The following is a 22,931-nucleotide window of genomic DNA, read 5'->3' as shown; positions in this document are numbered from 1 at the left end:
GAGATTAAAAATGTAGAGTGCACTTTTCTATCCAAACTTGCATTTATTGATTGTTTAATTGTTTTATCTCATTTCCACATATTTTCCCAAACTCCAATAGTCTTTTTTGGGGGACGAAGGGAAGAAACATCTTGCTTTAATGTCTGTAATCTTGTGTATTCTGCCCACAAGTATGACTTGTGTTTCTGTTTAAACTATGCTTTTTTTAAAATTGTCTCGAAGTATTGACTTTGGTTTTTAAAGACAACTTGTTTTTTTTATACTATGTGCATGATTTTTTTTTTACTGTGCATGATTATTTTTTCATCTTATGACTGTATGATATATATGTTGAAATTTTAAGATGGAAATGTTTGTTACATAGGTGACTATTATGCAGAAGATACGTGGTGAATACCTTACAAACCCTGAATTTGACGCTTCTAAGATTGCTAAAGCTTCTTCTGCAGCTGAGGGTCTGTGCAAGTGGATCATGGCCATGGAAGTGTATGACAGAGTTGCAAAGGTATCTTGAGGATCAACACATTCATTTTCTATTGAAATATTCCCAGAAATTAAAATCTGTGCATATATTGACTAGTTAAGCAGTTTCTCAAACTGATATCAGAAAGAATTTATCTTGCTGCAACACCTAGTAGACAAAGAGAACACATGTGTGTGATAAAACCTAGTCTTGGCTAGTGGTAGTGAGTGGTAGTGCTCAGGGATAAATGGGCCAGACTGACCTACCCCTGTAGAGACGTGGGACAAAAGCCAAAACTTCCAGGGCAAAGTGGCAGATTAAAAAATTGAGTCAAAGGATCAGAAGTTAAAAGACCCAGTAGAGTTAAGAGACAGAGCATGGACTGTTGCCCTGAAGCAACAGCATGCATAGGTAAGGAACATTTTATGGAGACTGGTTAAAATCATTTTGTAAATTTGGCTAGAAAAGGGCCACAGAAATACTGGCTTTGCCTTCTGTAGCTTGCAGAATCCCACCGAGGGAAGCAGGAAATATAAATAAAAAGGCAGATAAAAACACATGGTAACACGTGTTTAGAATAATCTCAGAAGGGGCATCTGGGTGGCTCAGTCCATTAAGCATCTGCCTTTGGCTCAGGTGATGATCCTAGGGTCCTGGGATGGAGCCCTGCATCAGGCTCCCTGCTCAGTGGGGAGTCTGCTTCTCCTTCTTCCTCGGCCCTTCCACCTGCTTGTGCACTCTCTCTCTCTCTCAAATGAAAAAAAAAAAATCTAAAAAAAAAAAAAAAAAAAACTCAGAGTAAATGATAAGGCTGTCACAATTGGAAAGATATTCCTAGTAAGGTACATATGCCTATAGAGAGGTCGGGATTTTGATTGTTATTTTCAGAGGAATAGACTTGTCAAATAAATAAAATTAATTTTATCTGGGATACTCTTCCATTGAACATCTTGTCCCCTCCCCATCACAGGTTTTGGAGCTTTCAACCTAACTCATGTCCACATGTCTCACAAGGCTTGAAGCAGAGAAGCCAAGGCATTCAGAATCTTTCCTGACTTCCCACTCTACACCTCCACACTGCCATTTTAATTCTGATGCAGCTGCCCCATGTTGCTATGGAAGGGTTGAAGGGAGATATTCAGTAAGGTCTCCTCTGAAGTCAAAAGTAGAAAGTGGAGCTTCCTGTTCTCTCTTTATTTAACACATTACCCCTTCAGGATTTCAGCCCTGAGGAGAGAAAACAGGACATTTTGTGTCTGATCCCTCCCTGCTCCTTCCCTCTCTGCCTTCAGCTTCATTCATGGCAATGAACCAGATTTAGATCTTCCTTCTTTCAAACTGGTGTCTATTCTCTTTGGTCATTTTCTAAATTCTTTCTACCAATGGTTTAAAATACACTTCCTGATCAAGTTGACTAAACCCCATTCTTGATATATTAATGAACATAATAATATAAGAACTTTAGAAAATCTCCTTTCTCTCAACAAAGTGCAGCTCTTCAAGATTTGTTGAGGAAAATTCCGTTTTGGTAGTAAAACAACATCAAGGCTTTCTTTCTCCTTGTAATTCTATTAACATAGTCTTAACCCCCCCAAGGCAATGTATGCCTCAGACAACCAGGAAGAAGACTGCAGACTTGAAAATGCCACACACACATACACACACACAGAGCATAGTCCTGTATTTATGCTACATGTTTTTCCCCCTCTGTTTTTGGCAACAGTTGAATGGCAACTTCTCATTATTTTTGAGACATTTTGCTGTATCTTGTACTGTTTTTGCTACATATTAAATATTTTGTTAGTCTTGAATAATTCATCTATTTTACTGTTAGTCTTGAATAATTCATCTATTTTACAGATGATCATTTGCCAGAATGTTTTATATATTTTATATGACATATAAATAAATTGTACTTTACTTAGGTAAAAAAAAAGTAAGATTTAAGGCAAAATATTTATTTAGCATAATCTATTATAAGTAACAAATATATTTATAATAATAATTACTTTTAACTCATCATGTCTATAAAGGATTATATAGGTGTCCGTTTTTAGAAAGTACACATCCTAACTGCATATATTGTTCCCAAACAGGTTGTGGCTCCTAAGAAAGCCCGCTTAACAGAAGCTCAGAAGTCCTTAGCTGAGATAATGGAGCTTTTGAATCAGAAGAGAGCAGAATTAGCAGAAGTAGAACATCATTTGGAAAATTTACAAACAACATTTATTGAGAAAACTGAGGAAAAGGCTCGTTTAGAAGACCAGGTGGAACTCTGTGCTAAGAAACTTGAAAGAGCCTCAAAACTAATTGGAGGACTGGGAGGAGAAAAATCAAGGTCAGATTTCTACTTATTTTAACAACATTTAAGGGTTGAATATGTTACTTTCTTTGAGTGTTTATTATTGATTTTTAAGTGTCTGGTTTAGAATGAGGGCATTCAACAAGGCACCTGGCCAGGCTTCTCCCATCAGAATATCAATGTCAGGGATGGTGTTTGCCACTTGTTTCCAAATTTTTTATAAGGCAGATGATAACTTTAAATCTACATGTTGAGTGTGTCGGGGATAATTGTATATTTCTTTCCGATTTTACGTGTTTTTATAAATTTTTTCATAATAAAATGTTTGCCCGGGGTTGAGGGCAGGGGGAGTAGTGGATATATGACTCACTTTCTTAAAATTTATTTCAAAGAAGATATAACTGCACTGATCTGAGTAAAACAGTTAGCTTTATCCTAATCTATTGGTATTAGCCAACCAGCTATCTCATTTATTAATTATATGTGTTGGGTGAATAGCATGAAAAGGTAATAGGCCTTTGACAGTATTTTATAGTGCAGATTAGGTGATTTTGAAATGCATTTTTTTATTGTAAAGACTTCATGAAATGGAAAGAATACTAATCTTAGCACCAGTGTGCCAGCTTTTATACAACTTAAATGGAATTTTTAGTAATGAATTGCAAGTGTTTTTATGTCATACAGACTAACAATAAATACTGAAGCAAATAGCAGAGCCACTAGGCCAAATAAATCATCCTGAAGAAAATCATTAGACAAAATGCTGGCATGTTTTTATTTTTGTTTTTTTTTCTTGCTTGTTCCGGAAGGTCAAGTTTTGCAAGAAGTGTCTAATAATCTAATAACGAAAGGTGGATTGTCATTCATATAGCATAGATATATTATAGCACTTCTCCTTTTATAGATAGGAGTCCAACATTTCATGGCTTTTTGTTATAGAATTTGGACCAGAAGTCCCTTACCCTTTCTTTACTGTCTTCCATCATTCTCTGTGGTGAGGCTCTTTTGCCTTTGGTTGATCTCACAGATGGTCTCAGGCTGCAGATGACCTTCAGATAATATATGAAAATTTGACTGGTGATGTCTTAGTATCAGCAGGAGTAATAGCCTATCTTGGTGCTTTCACTTCTGGCTTTCGACAAAGATGTACAGAAAACTGGAGCAAGTTGTGCAGGGTAAGAGCTTTATATTTTGTAAGTTTCCTTTTGAACATTCAAAGTATGTTTTGGGATATTATGGAGGAAAAATGGTAATGAGGATGAAGAAAAGAAATCACTGAAAGTGTGGGGTCTTGTTTTTTCTTCTTGCTTGATCAGTAAAATACTTTTATAGTCCAACTTTTAATTCAGTTTTTTCTACTTTTTTAGAGTTAAATAATATCCGATGACAAATCAATAACTTAAAAATATTTCAACCAACAAAATGAAATAAAACATTATATATTTATTTCTTACAGGAGAAAAAAATTCCATGTTCAGAGGAGTTCTCATTGAGTAAGACTCTGGGTGATCCAGTAAAAATTAGAGCTTGGAATATTGCCGGATTGCCAACAGATACTTTCTCCATAGATAATGGAGTGATTGTTAATAACTCCAGGCGTTGGTAAGGAAAATAAAGTATTTTTCAATTATTTTATCTGAAAGTATTTAAATGTAGAGAAAAGTCGACAGGATTTTAGAGTAAGCACCCACACGCCTACCACCTCCTAGATTCTGCAGTTAACATTTTTGTTGCTGCTTTATCACATACTTATCCATCCCTCTATTTATCCATCAACTCATCCTTTTTATACATTGCTACATAAGTTGCAGATATGGTTATACTTTTCCCCAAATGCTTCAGCATGCATATCATTACCTTCAGTTGTTTTTGTTTGTTTGTTTTTCTTTTGATGTAGAATTTATGTATAATAAAATACACAGGAGTTAAGTATACCACTCATGACTTCCAACAAAAGTGTAGACTTGGTACAGATACAGAACGTTATTAACATCCAGGAAGTTTTCTTATGTCCCTTCCCAGTAAATCCTTACTCTTACCCCACAGTAGGAAATTATTACTCTGATTATTTTCCATCACAGGTTAGTTTTGCCTATTCTAGAACTTGATATAAACAGAATCATACTGTATATACTTTTTTGAGTAAGGCTTCTTCCACAAAGCACAAAGTTCCTAATTTTTGTTGCTGAGTAATATTCCATTGAATGGCTATATCACCATGCATTCTCTTATTGATGGGCACCTGGGCTCTTTCCAGTTTTTGGCTATTTACCTTATGTGTTTTAACTAGGTATTTCTATGTGTTTTAAAGATACTATAACTTGATCATTTATGCAATTTCACAGATATCTTATTTAATTGCTATCATTGTTAGTGTGATAACTATATGAACTTTACAAATGGTTTTATTATCCTTTTATTTATATCACTTTGAAAAACTTCAACAATTACTCTTATTTGAGAAATCATTTACTGTAAATGATTATCCATGTTGTCATTTAATTTTAAGTATTTTCATGGGACTTTATCTCATATATATTAATACCATTGAGCTCTTACATACATGATGTACTTCTGTAAGTGCCCTATAGTCTCAAAAATTCCTGAGTTAGACATTACTGTTATTCCATTTTACAGATGAGGACATTGAGGCCTGCAGTGATTTAATAATTTGAAATTTAGTAGATAACTGACCTAAAATGGTGGAGTCAGAATTTTAATCTAGGTCATTTAACTTCCAAATCCTTGTTTTTAATTACTGTGTGAAGTGCATGGAATAGGATATTACATTCATTACCTTTAAAACTATAATGGAAATTTTAGTCATCTTGTGGAATATGAAACAGGTATAAAGAAATCTTACATTTTTAGAGTCTGAGTTATTGTTTGTTTATATTCTTTGAAAACTTTATTTCAAGACATCTAAGCTTCCTTTATATTGACAGTATTGTTTTAATAAAATAAGGATGTGTATGATCATATTTTGAGTGTTTATCCTCTCAAATTTTGCTTAAGTGTGAACATTCTTAGATTGAGACTTCAGATAATTATAGTAAATTTATCATAATCTGAGAAAGTATATTCAGCTATTCAAAAATATATGTTCTCTGGTAGGGCAGGGAAAGTTCTACTTAACAGAATATTATACTCCAAGTTTTTAGAATTCTGTTTTAGAACTCCTTTCAATGCATTGGTGACTATTCGGATTTTTAAAATTGCAGTTCAGAAAATGCTGTTGGTCTATATGTATCTTAATTAAAATTTGAGGAAACCAGAGGTTTCAGGGTCATATGTAAATTGAGGACAACAATCTGTCAATTTCTGGCAGAAAGACTCTCCTAATAAAGTAATATTTCAATAGAGTCACCCTATCAACCTGTTATTTGTGGACCAGCTGGTCCACAGGCCATGGGCTGGTTGACTTTTAAAGGGTTACTCTCTGTCCTTATAGTTCAAATTTCAGTTCTTGCCACTTGCGCCCAGTCTAGTCATCTATGGGTGTCATCCTTATTAACACCAATATAAGTGGCCACAGAAGTTTAGTCTCCTGTCTGTAATTCCTGACAGAAAAACCCAGTAATGTAGCTAATGTTCACTGTTTTAGTTATTCTGTCTTAAGTGTACCTTAGATTATCATAAGTGTACCTCAGAGAAAGTTAGGGCCACAAGGCCTATGGAAGGTGAAAATTGGTCTGTTTTCTGTCCCTCAGGGTGTAGGAACAATCTTCTGTGTTATTCTCTGCACAGCTGCTTCATTAGTCTATCTCTAATGTTGTGGTCTGTCTCTGTTCCCCTGTGCATATGGCTGTTCACTATGGAAGCCTCAGTTCCTAAGTTCACAAAACACATCAGTTGAAAAGTATAGCTTAACCAGGACCATCAAGTCAAACTTCAAGTTCCTGTGACAGAAAACACTGATTGGTTTAGCTTGGGACAAATATCCACCCTAGGTTTAGTTACCTACGGCTTGGGGCCAAACCCATTATAGTAACAAACATGGGTACTGGAGGTCAAGATATAGTTCTCAAAGTCATAAGCTGGGAAAACAATGTACTTTTTGAAATTAGGACTGATGCTTGCTTCTTTTTTGTATCTTTGGGTATGATAAAAATTAAGAATCTAATTTTATTTTACTTTTTTATAATGATAGCCATGTACCTCAGCACTATGTCCCGGTTTATTGAGGTATTCATCCTTTCCTCATGGAATTATAATACTACCTTTGGCCCTTTAGTGTTTCTTTCAGGTGTTTGTTGGCCATCTGGATGTCTTCTTTGCTGAAATGTCTGTTCATGTCTTCTGCCCATTTCTTGGCTGGATTATGTGTTCTTTGGGTGTTGAGTTTGATAAGTTTTTTATAGATTTTGGATACTAGCCCTTTATCTGATATGTCATTTGAGAATATCTTCTCCCATTCTGTCAGCTGTCTTTTGGTTTTGTTGACTGTTCCTTTGCTGTGCGAAAGCTTTTGATCTTGATGAAGTCCCAATAGTTCATTTTTGCCCTTGCTTCCCTTGCCTTTGGCGATGTTCCTAGGAAGAAGTTGGGGTGGCCGAGGTCAAAGAGGCTGCTGCCTGTGTTCTCCTCAAGGATATTGATGGATTCCTGTCTCACACTGAGGTCTTTCATGCATTTTGAGACTATTTTGTGTGTGTGTGGTGCAAGGAAATGGTCCAGTTTCATTCTTTTGCATGTGGCTGGCCAATTTTCCCAACACCATTTGTTGAAGAGACCATCTTTTTACCAGTGGGCATTCATTCCTGCTTTGTCAAAGATTAGTTGACCATGGAGTTGAGGGTCCATTTCTGGGCTCTCTGTTCTATTGATGAATGTGTGTTTTGGGGCCAGTACTATACTGTCTTGATGATTACAGCTTTGTAAAAGAGCTTTAAGTCTGGAATTGTGATGGCATGAATTTTGGCTTGCTTTTTTAACATTCCTCTGGATATTCAGGGTCTTTTCTGGTTCCATATAAATTTTAGGATTATTCGTTCTATTTCTTTGAAAAAGTTGATGGTATTTTGATAGAGATTGTGTTAAATATGTAGATTTCTTTAGATAGCATAGACATTTTCACAATATTTGTTCTTCCAATCCATAAACATGGAATATTTTTCTATTTCTTTGTGTCTTCTTCAATTTCTTTCATAAGTACTTTATAGTTATCTGAGTACAGATTCTTTGCCTCTTTGGTTAGGTATCTTATGGTTTTGGGTGCAATTGTAAATGGTATCGACTTCTTAATTTCTCTTCTGTCTTGCTGTTTGTGTATAAAAATGCAACTGATATCTGTGCGTTGATTTTATATCCTGACACTTCATGGAATTCCTGTATGAGTTCTAACAGCTTTGGAGTGGGAGTCTTTGGGTTTTCCACATAAAGTAGGATATCATCTGCAAAGAATGAGAGTTTGACTTCTTCTTTGCCGATTCAGATGCCTTTTACTTCTTTTTGTTATCTGATTGCTGAGGCCAGGACTTCTAGTACTATGTTGAATAGCAGTGATGATAGTGGACATCCCTGCCGTGTTCTGACCTTAGTAGAAAAGCTCTCAGTTTTTCCCCATTGATAATGATATTTGCTGTGGGTTTTTCATAGTTGGCTTTGATGATAATGAGGTATGTACCCTTGATCCCTACACAATGAAGAGTTTTGATCAAATTCCCTTGGAAAGCCATCTGGTCCTGGGTTCTTGTTTGTTGAGAGATTTCAGATGACTGCTTCAATCTCCTTACTGATTATGGGTCTGTTTAGATTTTCTATTTCTTCTGGTTCAGTTTTGGTATGTATGTCTGTTCAGTTTTGGTAGTATGTCTCTAGGAATGTCTCCATTTCTTCCAGGTTGTCAAATTTGCTGGTATATAGTTGCTCATAATATGTTCTTATAATTGTTTGTATTTCTTAGGTGTTGGTTGTGATCTCTCCTCTTTCATTCATTGTTTTATTAATTTGGGTGCTTTCTCTTTTCTTTTTGATAATTCTGGCCAGGTGTTTATCAATCTTATTCTTTCAAAGAACCAGCTCCTAGTTTCATTGATTTGTTCTACTGTTCTTTTGGTTTCTAGTTCATTGATTTCTCCTCTGATCTTTATGACTTCTCCTGCTGGGTTTAGGCTTTCTTTGCTGTTTTTTCTCCAGCTCCTTTAGGTGTAGGGTTAGGTTGTGTACTTGAGACCTTTCTTGTTTCTTGAGAAAGGCTTGTACTGCTATATACTTTCCTCTCAGGACTGCCTTTGCTGTATCGCAAAGATTTTGAACAGTTGTGTTTTCATTTTCATTTGTTTCCATGAATTTTTAAAATTCTTATTTAACTTCCTGGTTGACATACTCATTCTTTACTAGGATGCTCTTTAGCCTCCATATATTTGAGTTCTTTCCAACTTTTCTCTTATGATTGAGTTCCAGTTTCAAAACATTGTGGTCTTATAATATGCAGGGAATGATCTAATCTTTTGGTACCAGTTGAGACCTGAATTGTGACCCAGGAATTGATCTATTCTGGAGAATGTTCCATGTGCACTAGAGAAGAATGTGTTGTATTCTGTTGTTTTGGGATGGAATGTCTAAATATATCTGTGATGTCCATCTGGTGTGTCATTTAAAGCCTTTATTTCCTTGTTGATCTTTTGCTTAGATGATCTGTCCATTTCAGTGAGGTAGTCTTAAAGTCCCCTACTATTACTGTGTTATTGTTGATGTGTTTCTTTGATTTTGTTATTAATTGGTTTATATAATCGGCTGCCCCATGTTAGGGGCATAGATATTTAAAATTGTTAGATCTTCTTCTTGGACAGACCCTTTAAGTATGATAGAGTGTCCTTCCTCATCTCTTATTATAGTCTTTGGCTTAAAATCTAATTTATCTGATATAAGGATTGCCACCCCAGTATTCTTTTGATGTCCGTTAGCATGGCAAATTGTTTTCTACCCCTCACTTTAAATCTGGAGGTGTCTTTGGGTCTAAAATGAGTTTCTTGTAGTCTGCATATCAATGGGTCTTGTTTTTTGTTTTCTTTTATCCATTCTGATACACCGTGTCTTTTGATTGGGGCATTTGGCCCATTTACATTCAGGGTAACTATTGAAAGATATGAATTTGGTGCCACTGTATTGCCTGTAAGGTGACTGTTAATTTATATTGTCTCTGTTCCTTTTTGGTCTGTTACTTTTAGGCTCTCTCTTTGCTTAGAGGACCTCTTTCAGTATTTCTTGTAGAGCTGGTTTGATGTTTGCAAATTCTTTTCATTTTTGTTTGTCCTGGAGGCTTTTTATCTTTTCTTCTATTTCTAATGACAGCCTAGCTGGATATAGTATTCTTGGCTGCATATTTTTCTCATTTAGTACTCTGAATATATCATGCCAGTCCTTTCTGGACTGCCAGGTGTCTGTGGATAGGTTGCCAATCTCATATTTCTACCGTTGTATGTTACAGACCTCTTGTCCCAAGCTGCTTTCAGGATTTTCCCTTTGTCACTGAGACTTGTAAATTTTACTATTAGATGATTTTTATTGCTTTTGAGGGGGTTTCTCTGTGCCTTCTGGATTTTGATGCTTGTTCCCTTTGCCAAATTCGGGAAATTCTCTGCTGTAATTTGCTGCAGTATACCTTCTACCCCTCTCTCTTTCTTGTTCTGGAATCCCAATTATTCTAATACTGTTTTTTCTTTTTCTTTTCTTTTTTTTTAAAGATTTTTATTTATTGATTTGACAGAGAGAGATCACAAGTAGACAGAGAGGCAGGAAGAGAGAGAGAGAAGGGGAAGCAGGCTCCCTGCTGAGCAGAAAGCCCGATGCGGGACTTGATCCCAGGACCCTGAGATCATGACCTGAGCCGAAGGCAGCGGCTTAACCCACTGAGCCACCCAGGCACCCTCTAATACTGTTTTTTCTTATGGTATTACTTATCTCAAATTCTCTACATCCTCTCCAACACACGTTGTTTCCTATCTTGCTAATTTTTGCCATTCTAACTGGTGTAAGGTGCTATCTCAATGTGGTTCAAATTCTCTCCTTGTGGTCCAGTAGTTGTTTGTCTCTCTTTTGCTCAGCTTCTTTATTCTCTATCATTTGGTCTTCTATATCACTAATTCTCTCTTTGCCTCATTTATCCTAGCAGTTAGAGCCTCCATTTTTTATTGCACCTCATTAATAGCTTTTTTAAATTTTAACTTGGTTAGATTTTAGTTCTTTTATTTCTCCAGAAAGTGTTTCTCTAATATCTTCCATGCTTTTTTTGAGCCCAGCTAGCACCTTGATAATCGTGATTCTGAACTCTAGTTCTCACAGGTAACTAATGTCCATATTGATTAGATCCCTAGCCATTGGTTGTGCCTCTTGTCCTTTTTTTTGTGGTGAGTTTTTCCTCCTTGTCATTTTATCCAAGTAAGAATAGATGATTGAGAGAACAAAATACTAAAAGGGTAAAAACAACCCCAGAATAATATACATTATCCAAATCAGAAGAGACCTGAATCTGAGGGTGGGGGGAATGGAGGGGAAGAAAAAAAATATGGATATGGATATAGATATAGATATATTATAGACTGGCGAATAGAACAGAACCACACACTTGATTGATTTTGGGTGTATTTTGGTCTGTTAGAAGAAACTACCTCCCAAAATTTTAAAGAAAGAAAAAACATATATATACAAAAATAAGAGTAAACACGATGAAAGGATGAGATATGACTATAAAGATGAAAATTTAAAAAGATTCTAAGAAAGGAATTGATATGATAAGAAGTTGGTTGAAAAAAGGAAAAAAAAAAGGAAAGAATGTGGTCGGGCTGGAGACTAGAACAAAGCTATGTGCTAGATTTAGGGTATATTTTTATCTATTAGAAGAAATTGTATCCCAAAATTTTAAAGAAAAAAAACCCTATATGTATACAAGAAATAAGGTTAAATTCAATGATGGGATAAAATATGACTATAACAATGAAATTTTAAAAAGATTTTTTAAAAGGTATTGATAAAATAGTTTAAAAATATTAGGAAAGAGGAAAAATTTTTAAAAATAGAATAAGAAAAAAAATTTTTTTAATTTAACTTTGAAAGACTAATGGGCCATGGGAAAAAGCCATGAATTCTGTTGCTTTTCCCTAGCTCTGGAGTTCTGCAGTTCTCATTGATCAGAGAACTTGGTCTTGGGTACATATTCTTGCTGATCTTCTGGGGGAGGGGCCTGTTGCAGTGATTCTCAAATGTCTTTGCCGGAGGTGGAATTGCACTGCCCTTGCCAGGAGCCAGGCTAAGTAATCTGCTTGGGTTTGCTCTCAGGAGCTTTTGTTCCCTGAATGCTTTCCATACAGCTTTGGAGGATGGGAGTGGCCTCCCAATCTCCAGCCCCAGAGGACCCAAGAGCTCAGGGTCCCACTCCTCAGTGTGCCCTCAGAGAAAAGCAGCCAGTCACTCCCATCCCCCTGATTTCTGGCCGTACTTCATGCTCACCCAGCTTGTGACCAGTTGTTTCTATCTTTGGAGCATGGGCCCTTTTGGAGTCTCCAAACTGAGCAGTCTCCTGCAGTGTGCTCCTGCGCCATTTCTCCCAGAGAATGAAGGAGGGGTTCTTCCCAGATCTGCTGCTTGTGGGGTACCGTCTCAAAGAGCAGTGGCCCGACTGTGCCTCAGATCATGGTTTAAGATAACCCTGAGCTGAGAGCCCACTCCTTGGTTCTGTCCCTGCAGCCGGCTTCCCTGCTCTGATACCTGGCTGCTCTGTGACACTCAGACACCCCTGGTCCTTCTGTGAACCCGTAGGTCCTGAGACCACACTGTCCCCATGAGGGCTCCACCCCCATTTAGCCTCTGGAGTAATGTCCTCAGTGGAGCAGATTTCTAAAAGTTCCAATTTGGTGTTCTGCTGCTCTTTCACTTGCCAGGAGCTGGCCCCTCCTCCCTCCATAGTCTATCTTCCTGTCGCTTCAGATTCACTTCTCCACACGTCCTACCTTCTGGAAAGTGGTCGATTTTCTGTTCCTAGGATTGCTGCTCTTCTTCTCTTTTATCTCCTATTGAGTTTGTAGGTGTTCAAAATGGTTTGATAACTATCTAGCTGAACTCCTGGGACCTGATGATATCCCAGTCTCCTACTCCCCGCCATCTTGCTCCTTCCTATTTTAAAATTTCTTGTCTACTATTTCTAACATTCGTGTTATCTATGATTCTGTTTCTGTTAATTTCTTTGTCTCCTGAGAACATTTAGGCATTTTTTCCCTTGCTCATTTAAATATCTCATAATATTTGCTTGAATGCCAGATATCATGGGTCTAACGATGGGGACTGAGCTAAATGGTATTAGCCACTGGAAATGGGCATGTGTCTTCTTCTACCATGCCTTTAGTGCTTGAGTCCGTCTTACCATGAGTTGAGGTGTCTCCTAGAGTAAGAGATTTCTACTAGGCAAATGTTGGTAAAGGTATTGTGTTTTTAGCCAAAGAGATTTTCTCACCCCTACCCCAAAAATCTCTAGGGGTTGAGTTTTTCATTTCTCTGGCCCAAGCTGCAATTCTGCTTTGTCCTTACTTGTCCAGGATTCCTGAGAGTATTACTGGTTCCAATACATGTTAATTTCTCAGCTTGGAGTTTCCTGGCTCACATACTGTAAAACTTGCACCCTGAAGCTGCATGAACTATAAATCTATGGCTACAGATTCTCAGGAGATTTTTTTCTCAGCTGGATGTAAGACAGGAATAAAAAAACTTCCTTCCTGTCTCCTTATGCATTGAGTTGTTTTTTTTCTATCTGTGATTTCACCAAGACTTTTGTGGGTATTAGCTTAATGCAGGGGTCTCAGTTCTAGCTTCCTGCTGCATACAGACTGAAGGAGCCCCTAGGTTATTAGAACTGACAGTCTCCCCAAGGCTAGCTGTCATTTCAGCCCCCATATTTCCTGTTCTGGAATTCAATTTTGCCTGCGCTTCTGGCACCTGTGTTTTTCTATACTTATATTTTATGTATTTATCTATTATGAATGTATGCCACCTATGTATTTTTAAAATGTCACATTTTATCTACAAGTACTAGGTAGTAGGAGGATTTTTTGGTTATTTAACCAGTCATGCTGCTAGAACCATAGTTCATAATGAATCCTTATTGTGCTTGTTCATGATTTCTAGAGGTTTGTTTATAATATGGTACAGTGATTGAAGCAGTGCAGACTCTAGTGTCAGGATATTTGAATTCAAATTTTCCCCTATCACTTTCTGTCTTGAGATTTGGGTAACTTACTTGACCTCTCAATGCCTTAGGTGCCTCACCTGTAAATGGGGATGATAACAACTCCTACGTTATAGAAATGTTGTGAGAAAGTGCCTAATACACAATAACTGTTCAATAAATGTTAGTTTTTAAAAATAATTATCATCTTCAAATTACTCATTTTTGTGTCTATATCTCAAAATCTGACTCTCCTTACTTTTTAACCACAATGAAAATACTTTGCTGCTTTATTAACACACCATTCTGGCTACTTAACAGCAAGATTTCCTCCAAAATTACTTCCTCTGCCAGAAGCATAGGTGGGTAATGCTTTCTAATTCAGACTGCCCACAGATCTCAAATGTAGGCTAGCTTTACTGTTATACTGTGCTTGAAATACAAACACTATGGCAGGGCCTCATCTCTCTGGATGCAATTCAATTTTCCATTTATATATTTAATATTCACATATTTCCATTTATATATTTAATATATTTTAAATATCCACATATATATTTAACATTTATTTATATATTTAATATTCAATTTTGCATTTATATATTTAATACTCACATAGGAAATTGAATGTCTTTTAGAATAAACAACAGTCTCTAAACATTGTATTACCCAGGACATTAATTTATGCATTGCTAAGAATATTGATTAGCATTAAATGTTAATTTACAAAAATTGCTACTCTTTGCAAGGGTATAGACAATACTATATTTTTCCAGTAACAAGGATATATAAGTAAGAAACCAGTAGATTTAAACAGGGCCTTGAAAGGTACTAAAAGCATCTCATCTAGTCAGTTTTTAAGCAGCTGTATGCAAAGTAACTTTCTCATTTCCAGAACACTTTCCCACTGTTTGCTGTGATAGCAAAAGTAAATTTTAACTAGTATCTGGACTTTCTTGTATTTTTAATAGGATTTCAGTACAATTTGAGCTGGGAAAGAAAGCAACCAGTCAGCTACTAATTGAATTGTTTTTCTTTTTTCTTCCAAATTTTTATCTAAGTTCCAGTTAGTTAATATAGAGTGTAATATTAGTTTCAGGTATGGAATTGAGTGATTCATCACTTCCATATATCACCTGGTGTTGATCACAAGTGCTCTCCTTAATTTCCATCACCTCTTTAACCCATCCCCCACCTCCCCTCCATTTCTCTGACTTATTTCCCTTAGCATAGTACTCTCCAGCACCATTTCATTTTTTATAGCTGAATAATACTCCATTGTGTATAAATATTTCATCTTTTTTACCCATTCATTAGATGATGGACATTTGGGCTCTTTCCATAATTTGGCTGTCTTTGATAATGCTGATAAAAATGCATGGATCCCTTCAAACCACTATTTTTGTATCCTTTGCATAAATACTTAGTAGTGCAACTGCTGGAATATAGGGTAGTTCTATTTTTAACTTTTGAGGAATCTCCATACTGTTTTCCATAATGGCTGCGCAAGTTGGCATTTGCACCAGCAGTTAAGAGGATTCCTCTTTCTCGGCATCCTCACCAAAAATTGTTGTTTCCTGTGTTGTTAAATTTAGCCATTTTGACTAGTGTGAGGTGGTATCTCACCGTCATTTTGATTTGTATTTCCCTGATGATAAGTGATGTTGAGCATTTTTTCCAAAGACATGTATGTCTAATCATGTCTTCTACCCATGTTTTGGGGGGCATTGAGTCTTATAAATTCTTTATATATTTTAGATACTAGCCCTTTATCTGATCTGTCATTTGCAAATATCTTCTCCCATTCTAAAGGTAACCTTTTAATTTTGTTGATTGTTTCCTTCACTGTACAGAGGTTTTTATCTTGATGAAGTCCCAATAGTTTATTTTTGCTTTTGTTTCCCTTGTTTTAGGAGACCTATCTAGTAAGAAGTTGTGACAGCCGATGTCAAAGAGGTTACTGCTTGTGTTCTCCTCTAGGATTTGGATGGTTTCCTGTCTCATGTTTAGGTCTTTCCTCCATTTTGAATTTATTTTTTGTAATGTGTAAGAAAGTAGTCCAGTTTCATTCTTTTCCATGTTGCTGTCCAGTTTTCCCAACACCATTTGTTGAAGAGACCATCTTTTCTCCATTCTTTTCTGCTTTGTCAAAGATTAGTTGACTATATGGCTGTGGATTCATTTGTAGGTTTTCTATTCTGTTCCATGGATCTATGTTTCTGCTTTTGTGCCAGTGCTCTACTGTCTTCATTACTACAGCTACAATATATGTTGCGGCCTGCGCGACAAATCGACCAGGAATGTGAGGGTAAGAGGATGAAGAAAAGAACTCGAGAAGCAGAGAGATGGGGGCAGGAGGAGCATTGAGGAGGATGTCCAACAGTGCTAAGTTTATTCAAAGTATTAAGGCCATATATATAGTAATATTACAATAGGAGAAGCAATACATCTGTGTCTAGTTAAACAACCACGAGTTCCCATAATAAGTTTCACATTTAACTATAAGCAGACCTCATGATGCCAAATGGCTGATGCCAGTACAATTGTTCTGTATTCATACAGCAAACCTGAAAGTAATTTATGAGCTGTACAAGGGCAGCACGGACCAGCCATGAACTTATGACCCCAACCAGATTGTTCTCATTTGTTTAGCAAGAGTGTGAGAAGTCATGTAGGCGAGCGCACAACACATAGCACAGACCCTTTCTCAGTGCTACTCAACTTTTCCTGTCCTAAACCTTTTGTTAGGTTATTTGGACTTTAAAGGAGGCACAAGTCAGGGCCTGGTTTGGTCCTCGTCTCAAGCCTTATTGCGGCCTCCCACAAATATAACTCAAAGTCCAGAACTGTGGTGCCTCCCACTTCGCTTTCCTTTTTTAAGATTGCTTTGGCTCTTTGGGGTATTGGTTTCATACAAATTTTAGGGTTATTTGTTCTGGCTCTGTGAAAAATGCTAATTGTTTTGTCTTTGAAAAAGAAAGGAAAATTTTTAAAGAGGTTTTGTGTTTTGTTTTTTGTTTTTGGACAAAGGAAAATAGGATTTTATCCCTAGAAGTTGAAACAGAAAGACAATGTCTGAGAAAGCCAAAACAACTTGAGACAAAAACTCCCCTTTCTGTACTAACATTTTTTAAAGACGATTTAATGCACTGTACTGAATATAAAAGGAACCTATGACTGTTAGTATCGTCACTGAGGAAGAGGAAAGCAGGTCATATGTTTGATATCTTCAGCCATGAATTATTTGTTCTTGAACAGAAAGCCGGTACCGTAATTACATAGAAAAATTTATTAAATAGATCTCAAATATATACCAGACAAAATTTGGAAATTAGTTTATGGTTCTACTCAAACCTGAGGAAATCTATTAGAGGCTGGTGGATCTCTTATTTTAAATTTTTATCAAATAAATAGCTTTATTCTTATATTATGTTAATAGATGTCATTTATTAAAATTACCATGAAGATCGTGCATTATATTGGAAAGAGCACAGCTTAGAGGTTCACAAGATTATACTTCTGACATGGAACTAGTTTTGGAACCTTGGACAAAGTACTCCCTGAGACTGAATTTCCTCATTACAAAAGTAAATGACTGGGGCCTCTGAGTGGCTCAGTTGGTTAAGCATCTACCTTCAATTCAGGTCATGAATCCAGGGTACTGGGATGGAGCCTGCATCAGCCTCCCTGCTGAGGGGGAACCTACTTCTTCCGTTGTCTCCTGCTCCCCCTGCTTGTACTCTCTCTCTCTGTGTCAAATAAATAAATAAAATCTTAAAAATGAATAAATGAATGACAATAAAACTCCTTTTAACTTTTCTCTCAAAGGACTCTTGTGAAGATTAATCCTGATAATGTATGTGAAACACTTTGCTTTTGTACAGATTGATGGTGTTTGTTATTTAAATTACATAATTTAAAAAATTAACATCTAAGTATTCCTCTCAGAATGTCTCTTATTATATTCTAGGCCTTTAATGATTGACCCACAGGGTCAAGCCAATAAGTGGATCAAAAACTCTGAAAGAGAAAATCAGCTTAGTGTTATTAAGCTATCTGATTCAGACTATATGAGAACATTGGAAAACTGTATTCAGTTCGGAACTCCACTTCTATTAGAAAATGTTGGCGAAGAACTGGACCCCTCTTTGGAGCCTTTACTACTTAGACAAACTTTTAAACAAGGTACAAGTTAATTAATAGTTGCTAGAACTGAAAGATGGTTCAATGGTCTTTGAGGCAAGAAAGTCACTACATAAATTTAAGTATAATATTAATAACTCAGAACTTCTGTGTCATTATTATATGTGAAAAGAAATTTAGAATAAGTATCAGGAAAGAATTTTGGTCAGATAATCTAAAATAAATATCTTGCCCTCTGTTTATTATGATAACCACTGTTATCTAGACTGTTACTCAGTAGAGAACATAAAGAAGTTGAAGCCAGCCTGAAATCTCTTTGTCTTGTGACCATGGAGTCACAAAGTCCATTATTATGAATAGTAATGGTTAATGTGACTAGAGTTGACTTTAAGTAAACATTGCCCACCTTAACTCTTCTGCTTATAAAAATGTTATCTGTGCCACACTCTAGTACTTCTTTTTTCTTTGCTCGGCTTTTGGTTTTTATTTAAATTCTAGTTCATTACCATATAGTGTAATATTGGGTTCAGGAGTAGAATTTAGTGATCCATCACTTATATATAACCCCCAGTGTTCATTACAAGAAGTACCCTCCTTAATACCCACCACTCTTTAGCCCATCCTTGGCCCACCTTCCCTCCAGTGACCCTCAGTTTATTCTCTATAATTAAGAGTCTTTTATGGTTTGCCTCCCTATCTTTTTTCCCCCTTCCCCTATGTTCATCAGTTTTGTTTCTTAAGTTCTATGTATGAGTGAAAACATGTTATTTGTCTTTCTGACTGACTTAATTTGCTTAGCATAATACACTCTAGCTCCATTCACATCATTGCGAATGGTAAGATGTCATTCTTTTTGAGGGTTGAGTAGTATTCCATCCTATGTATATACCACATCTTTATCCATTCATCAGTTGAGGGACATTTTTCCAAATTCTAGTACTTTTAAGAGTTTCAGTCGTATATAAATAATCTTGGAATCATGATTGAGAATTGATAGAGGAGATAAGATAAAAAGGTATCTTAATTTGGAAGGCTCCATAACCAGAGAAAATGTCTTATGCCATCCCAGAATGAATGAGCCTGGTGTATAATTGCTTACTTGCCTCTATGACTTCGTCATATCTCTATTCTATTTTAAATTACTTTAGGACCCTTTACTTGTAACCTAGGAACAGCCTTAACAGAGGGAGGGGCTATACAACTTTGGCTTACTTACCATGCATTTGTTTTCTGAAATATAGGTGGCATTGATTGCATCAGACTTGGTGAGGTCATTATTGAATATTCCTTTGATTTCAAGTTTTATATCACCACAAAACTGAGAAATCCACACTATATGCCAGAACTGGCTACAAAGGTGTCTTTACTCAATTTCATGATAACTCCAGAAGGACTTGAAGATCAGTTACTAGGTATTGTTGTTGCAAAGGAGAGGTATGTATTTTCTTATATGCTTCCAGATGGTCTAGAGAGGAATATTTGTAGGCCATTGATACTTTTGTTATGTGATTATTTCAAAACCTTATCAAATTTTACATTTTGTTATTATAAGTATATAGTTCTTTAAAATAGCCATCCTTGGGGTGCCTGGGTGGCTCAGTTGGTTAAGCACCTGAATCTTGATTTTGGCTTGGGTCATGAGATCAAGCCCCACTTCAGACTCCGTCCTGAGTGTGGAGTCTGCTTCAGATTCTCTGTCTCCCTCTCCCACTGCCCTTCCCCTCTGCTCATGTGCACACCCTCTCTCTTTCAAAAGGGAAAATTGCCATTCTATAAGTAAGTTATAAGTCAACCATGCTATACTGGACTCTCAGTATGGGTAGTAGGATTCAGGTGACATATCATGACTTGTGACTTGTATCTGATTGTTTGAGCCAAAAAAGTTCACCCAGGAGAATCATGGGTAATTTTTATTATTTTTTCACTCTTTAGTATTTTTCTATGACTAACATGTGTTATTTTTTTAAAAAAAGAAAAGATATTAAGATAACCTGATATAGCTACTAGTAAAGAATTACTTCCTGAAGGAAATCTCTGATTCCACTTGGAGCTTGACATAACATCAAGCAGTCTATTACATGAAATCAAATTATAAGTGAAATTATACAATCATTAATTTTGTTACTTCCAATATATGAATCCTACTTGCATAGCATCCAAGACACACCATGTCCTAACAAATTCTATAACATGCTAAATTACGTTATTTTGAAGTTTTATACTATCTTTGTGAAGTTGTTAAGGGCCAGTTTTATCTTTTACTTGAAAAGACAATTGTATGACAAGTCATCTTTTTTGCTCTTGTGGAAGACATGGTGACAAAGCCAAGGAGTAAATAAGAAGTTGACTATTGTGTTTCTTCTCCTGTTCCTATCCTCACATAACCATCTCAGCCATATGGATAAACTTAACACATTCTTAGAGTTACTGTGGTACATGTTTTTGCCACTTTTTACATATATACAATTAGTGATCATTTTTTTCCTCAGATTTCTCAAATTATCATTTGTATGGAATTAACTTTTTTCCTTAGGATAAAGTTTGTGTTACATATCTTAGTTTGTGTTACATATCTACAAAGCTATTTAAATGTCTGCAAAATTGTGATATCTAGTATTTAGATATGAATTTAAATAAAGTACTATAAATTTAGATTAAATGTTTCTATCATTTTAGACCAGAATTAGAAGAGGAACGAAATGCCCTTATTCTTCAGTCTGCAGCTAATAAGAAGCAGCTAAAAGATATAGAAAAAAAAATTTTAGAAACACTATCATCTTCAGAAGGGAACATTTTAGAAGATGAAAGTGCAATTAAAGTCTTAGACTCCGCTAAAATGATGTCCAATGAAATAACAAAGAAACAGCAGGTGAAAAGAAATCCTAGCAACATTTTTTTAAAAAATGTTTTTATTTAAATTCAATTAGCCAATTATCATTGGTTTTTGATATAATGTTCAGTGATTCATCAGTTCAGTATAACACCCAGTGCTCATCACATCACGTGCCCTCCGTAATGTCCATCACCCAGTTACACTGTCCCCGTACCCACCTCCCTTTCTGCAACCCTGTTTGTTTCCTGGAGTCCAGAGTCTCATATGGTTTGTCTCCCTCTCTGATTTCTTCCCATTCAGTTACCCCACCAATCCCTGTTGTCCTCTGCACTATTTCTTATGTTGCATATATGAGTGTAACCACTTGATAATTGCGTTTCTGTGATTAACTTATTTCACTTAGCATAATACCCTCCAGTTCCATCCATGTTGATGTAAGTGGTAGATATTCATCCTTTCTGATAGCTGAGTAATATTCCATTGTATATATAAATGACATCTTCTTTATTCCATTCATGTGTTGAAGGGCATCTTGGCTTCTTAAAGTTTGGCTATTGTGGATGTTGCTGCTATGAACATTGGGGTGCATGTGCTCCTTCTTTTCACTATATCTGGATATTTGGGGTAAAAAACCCAGTAGTACAGTTGCTGGGTTGTAGGGTAGCTCTATTTTTAACATCCTGAGGAACCTCCATACTGTTTTCCAGAGTGGCTGCACCAGCTTGCATTCCCACCAATAGTGTAAGAGGGTGCCCCTTTCTCCATATCCTTACCAATATCTGTCATTTCCTGACTTGTTAATTGTCAACATTTTGATTCTTTTTCAGTTTGCTTCCAGTATAATTTTAGGGAAAGTTTGTTTGCAAGGAACAGAAACATATTCAAATTAGCTCAAATTAGAAAAATAGAAGGGCAACATAAGGAATATAGTCAATGATATTATAATGGTGCCCTATACTGACAGATGGTAGCTACACTTGTGATGAACATAGCATAAATTTATCCAATCACTATGTTGTACGCCTGAAACTAATGTATCATTGTGTGTCACCTAGACTGAAAAAAATGCAAGGAGCATTTTATTTTTCCAATTATGGAAGTATATACAGGCCTCAAGAATAATTGGAATGTTTCTATGCTCTTTGTCCCTCTCTAGATTGAGTAGTCCTCATCTGTACCTCTCTGCTCCATAAAAAGCCTAGTGTCTCCTGTAAAACCATTGTATCTGTTCCTTCATACATTCGTCTTGAAGGTAGAAACCAAATTTGGTTCCATTATTTTTTACTAGCAGGAATGCCCAGTACCACTTGACTTCAGTTTCTGGGGTCTTAAAGTTCTAATTCCGTGGGAGAAAAATTGATTTAGTTTGTCTTGGGTCCAGTTCTATTTCCACCTCCTGACTGACTCAGCTACAAACAGGATCATTCAGTATAAACATGATACATGGGTACACTCATTCAGCAGTGTCTGCATAGCGTGTCCAAAGAAGGAGAAATGGTGGATAAATCCTCTACACATTTTTCCTATAGAATAGCAATCCATCAGATCAAGTTGTCAATTGGAAAGCTGTTATCTTGGAGATTTTTTTTTCTTTTGGGGTTGAATATTAGCTAACACCCATATTATATCCAGAAAAGTTAAACATATGAGAAGCTAGTTTAAAAAGGTACTCTTCATGTCTAACCCTATCAGCTAAGAACTATTTCTGAACATCTACTTTGCCAGACTTTGATCTGGGTTCTGGTGTGCGTGTTGACATCATAAACACGTGTACACATGCTCTCTTTCTCCCTCTCTCTGACCTATTAAAATAAGGTGAGTGACATTAGTAGACACATGTCAGATTCAGACAAAGAATAAGCAAAGATTGACAGTTCTGGTTTTTCTGAAACAAAACACAACTTTAAACTATTTTTCATCTGTTGTTCTCTTCCCTGTCTTCTTCAATCTTCTCTCCCTCCCTAGTTCTTTCCTTCCTTTCCCTTTCTTTCTATCCAACTTTTAACATAATAAAGCATTTTCTTATAAACTA

At 36.2% G+C, this 22,931-nt stretch overlaps 1 protein-coding gene across 7 annotated transcripts in view; it reads left to right on the top strand.

The window, feature by feature from the left end:
* The window catches only part of DNAH12 (dynein axonemal heavy chain 12), a 221,669-nt gene that overhangs the window by 156,418 nt on the left and 42,320 nt on the right, over positions 1 to 22,931 (top strand). For all 7 annotated transcript variants that reach the window (XM_032868373.1, XM_032868369.1, XM_032868370.1 and 4 more), the window contains 7 exons: positions 365 to 505; positions 2,560 to 2,801; positions 3,793 to 3,940; positions 4,222 to 4,367; positions 17,894 to 18,108; positions 19,308 to 19,500; positions 20,743 to 20,935. In XM_032868373.1, coding sequence (XP_032724264.1) covers positions 365 to 505; positions 2,560 to 2,801; positions 3,793 to 3,940; positions 4,222 to 4,367; positions 17,894 to 18,108; positions 19,308 to 19,500; positions 20,743 to 20,935 — 1,278 coding nt within the window. The remainder of the gene's footprint in view (positions 1 to 364; positions 506 to 2,559; positions 2,802 to 3,792; positions 3,941 to 4,221; positions 4,368 to 17,893; positions 18,109 to 19,307; positions 19,501 to 20,742; positions 20,936 to 22,931) is intronic.

Source organism: Lontra canadensis, unplaced genomic scaffold, assembly GCF_010015895.1.
Source record: "Lontra canadensis isolate GAN:19392208 unplaced genomic scaffold, GSC_riverotter_1.0 scaffold35, whole genome shotgun sequence".
Taxonomy (NCBI): domain Eukaryota; kingdom Metazoa; phylum Chordata; class Mammalia; order Carnivora; family Mustelidae; genus Lontra; species Lontra canadensis.
The sequence above is the reverse complement of the archived record's forward strand: the minus strand, read 5'-3'. Positions and strand labels throughout refer to the sequence as shown.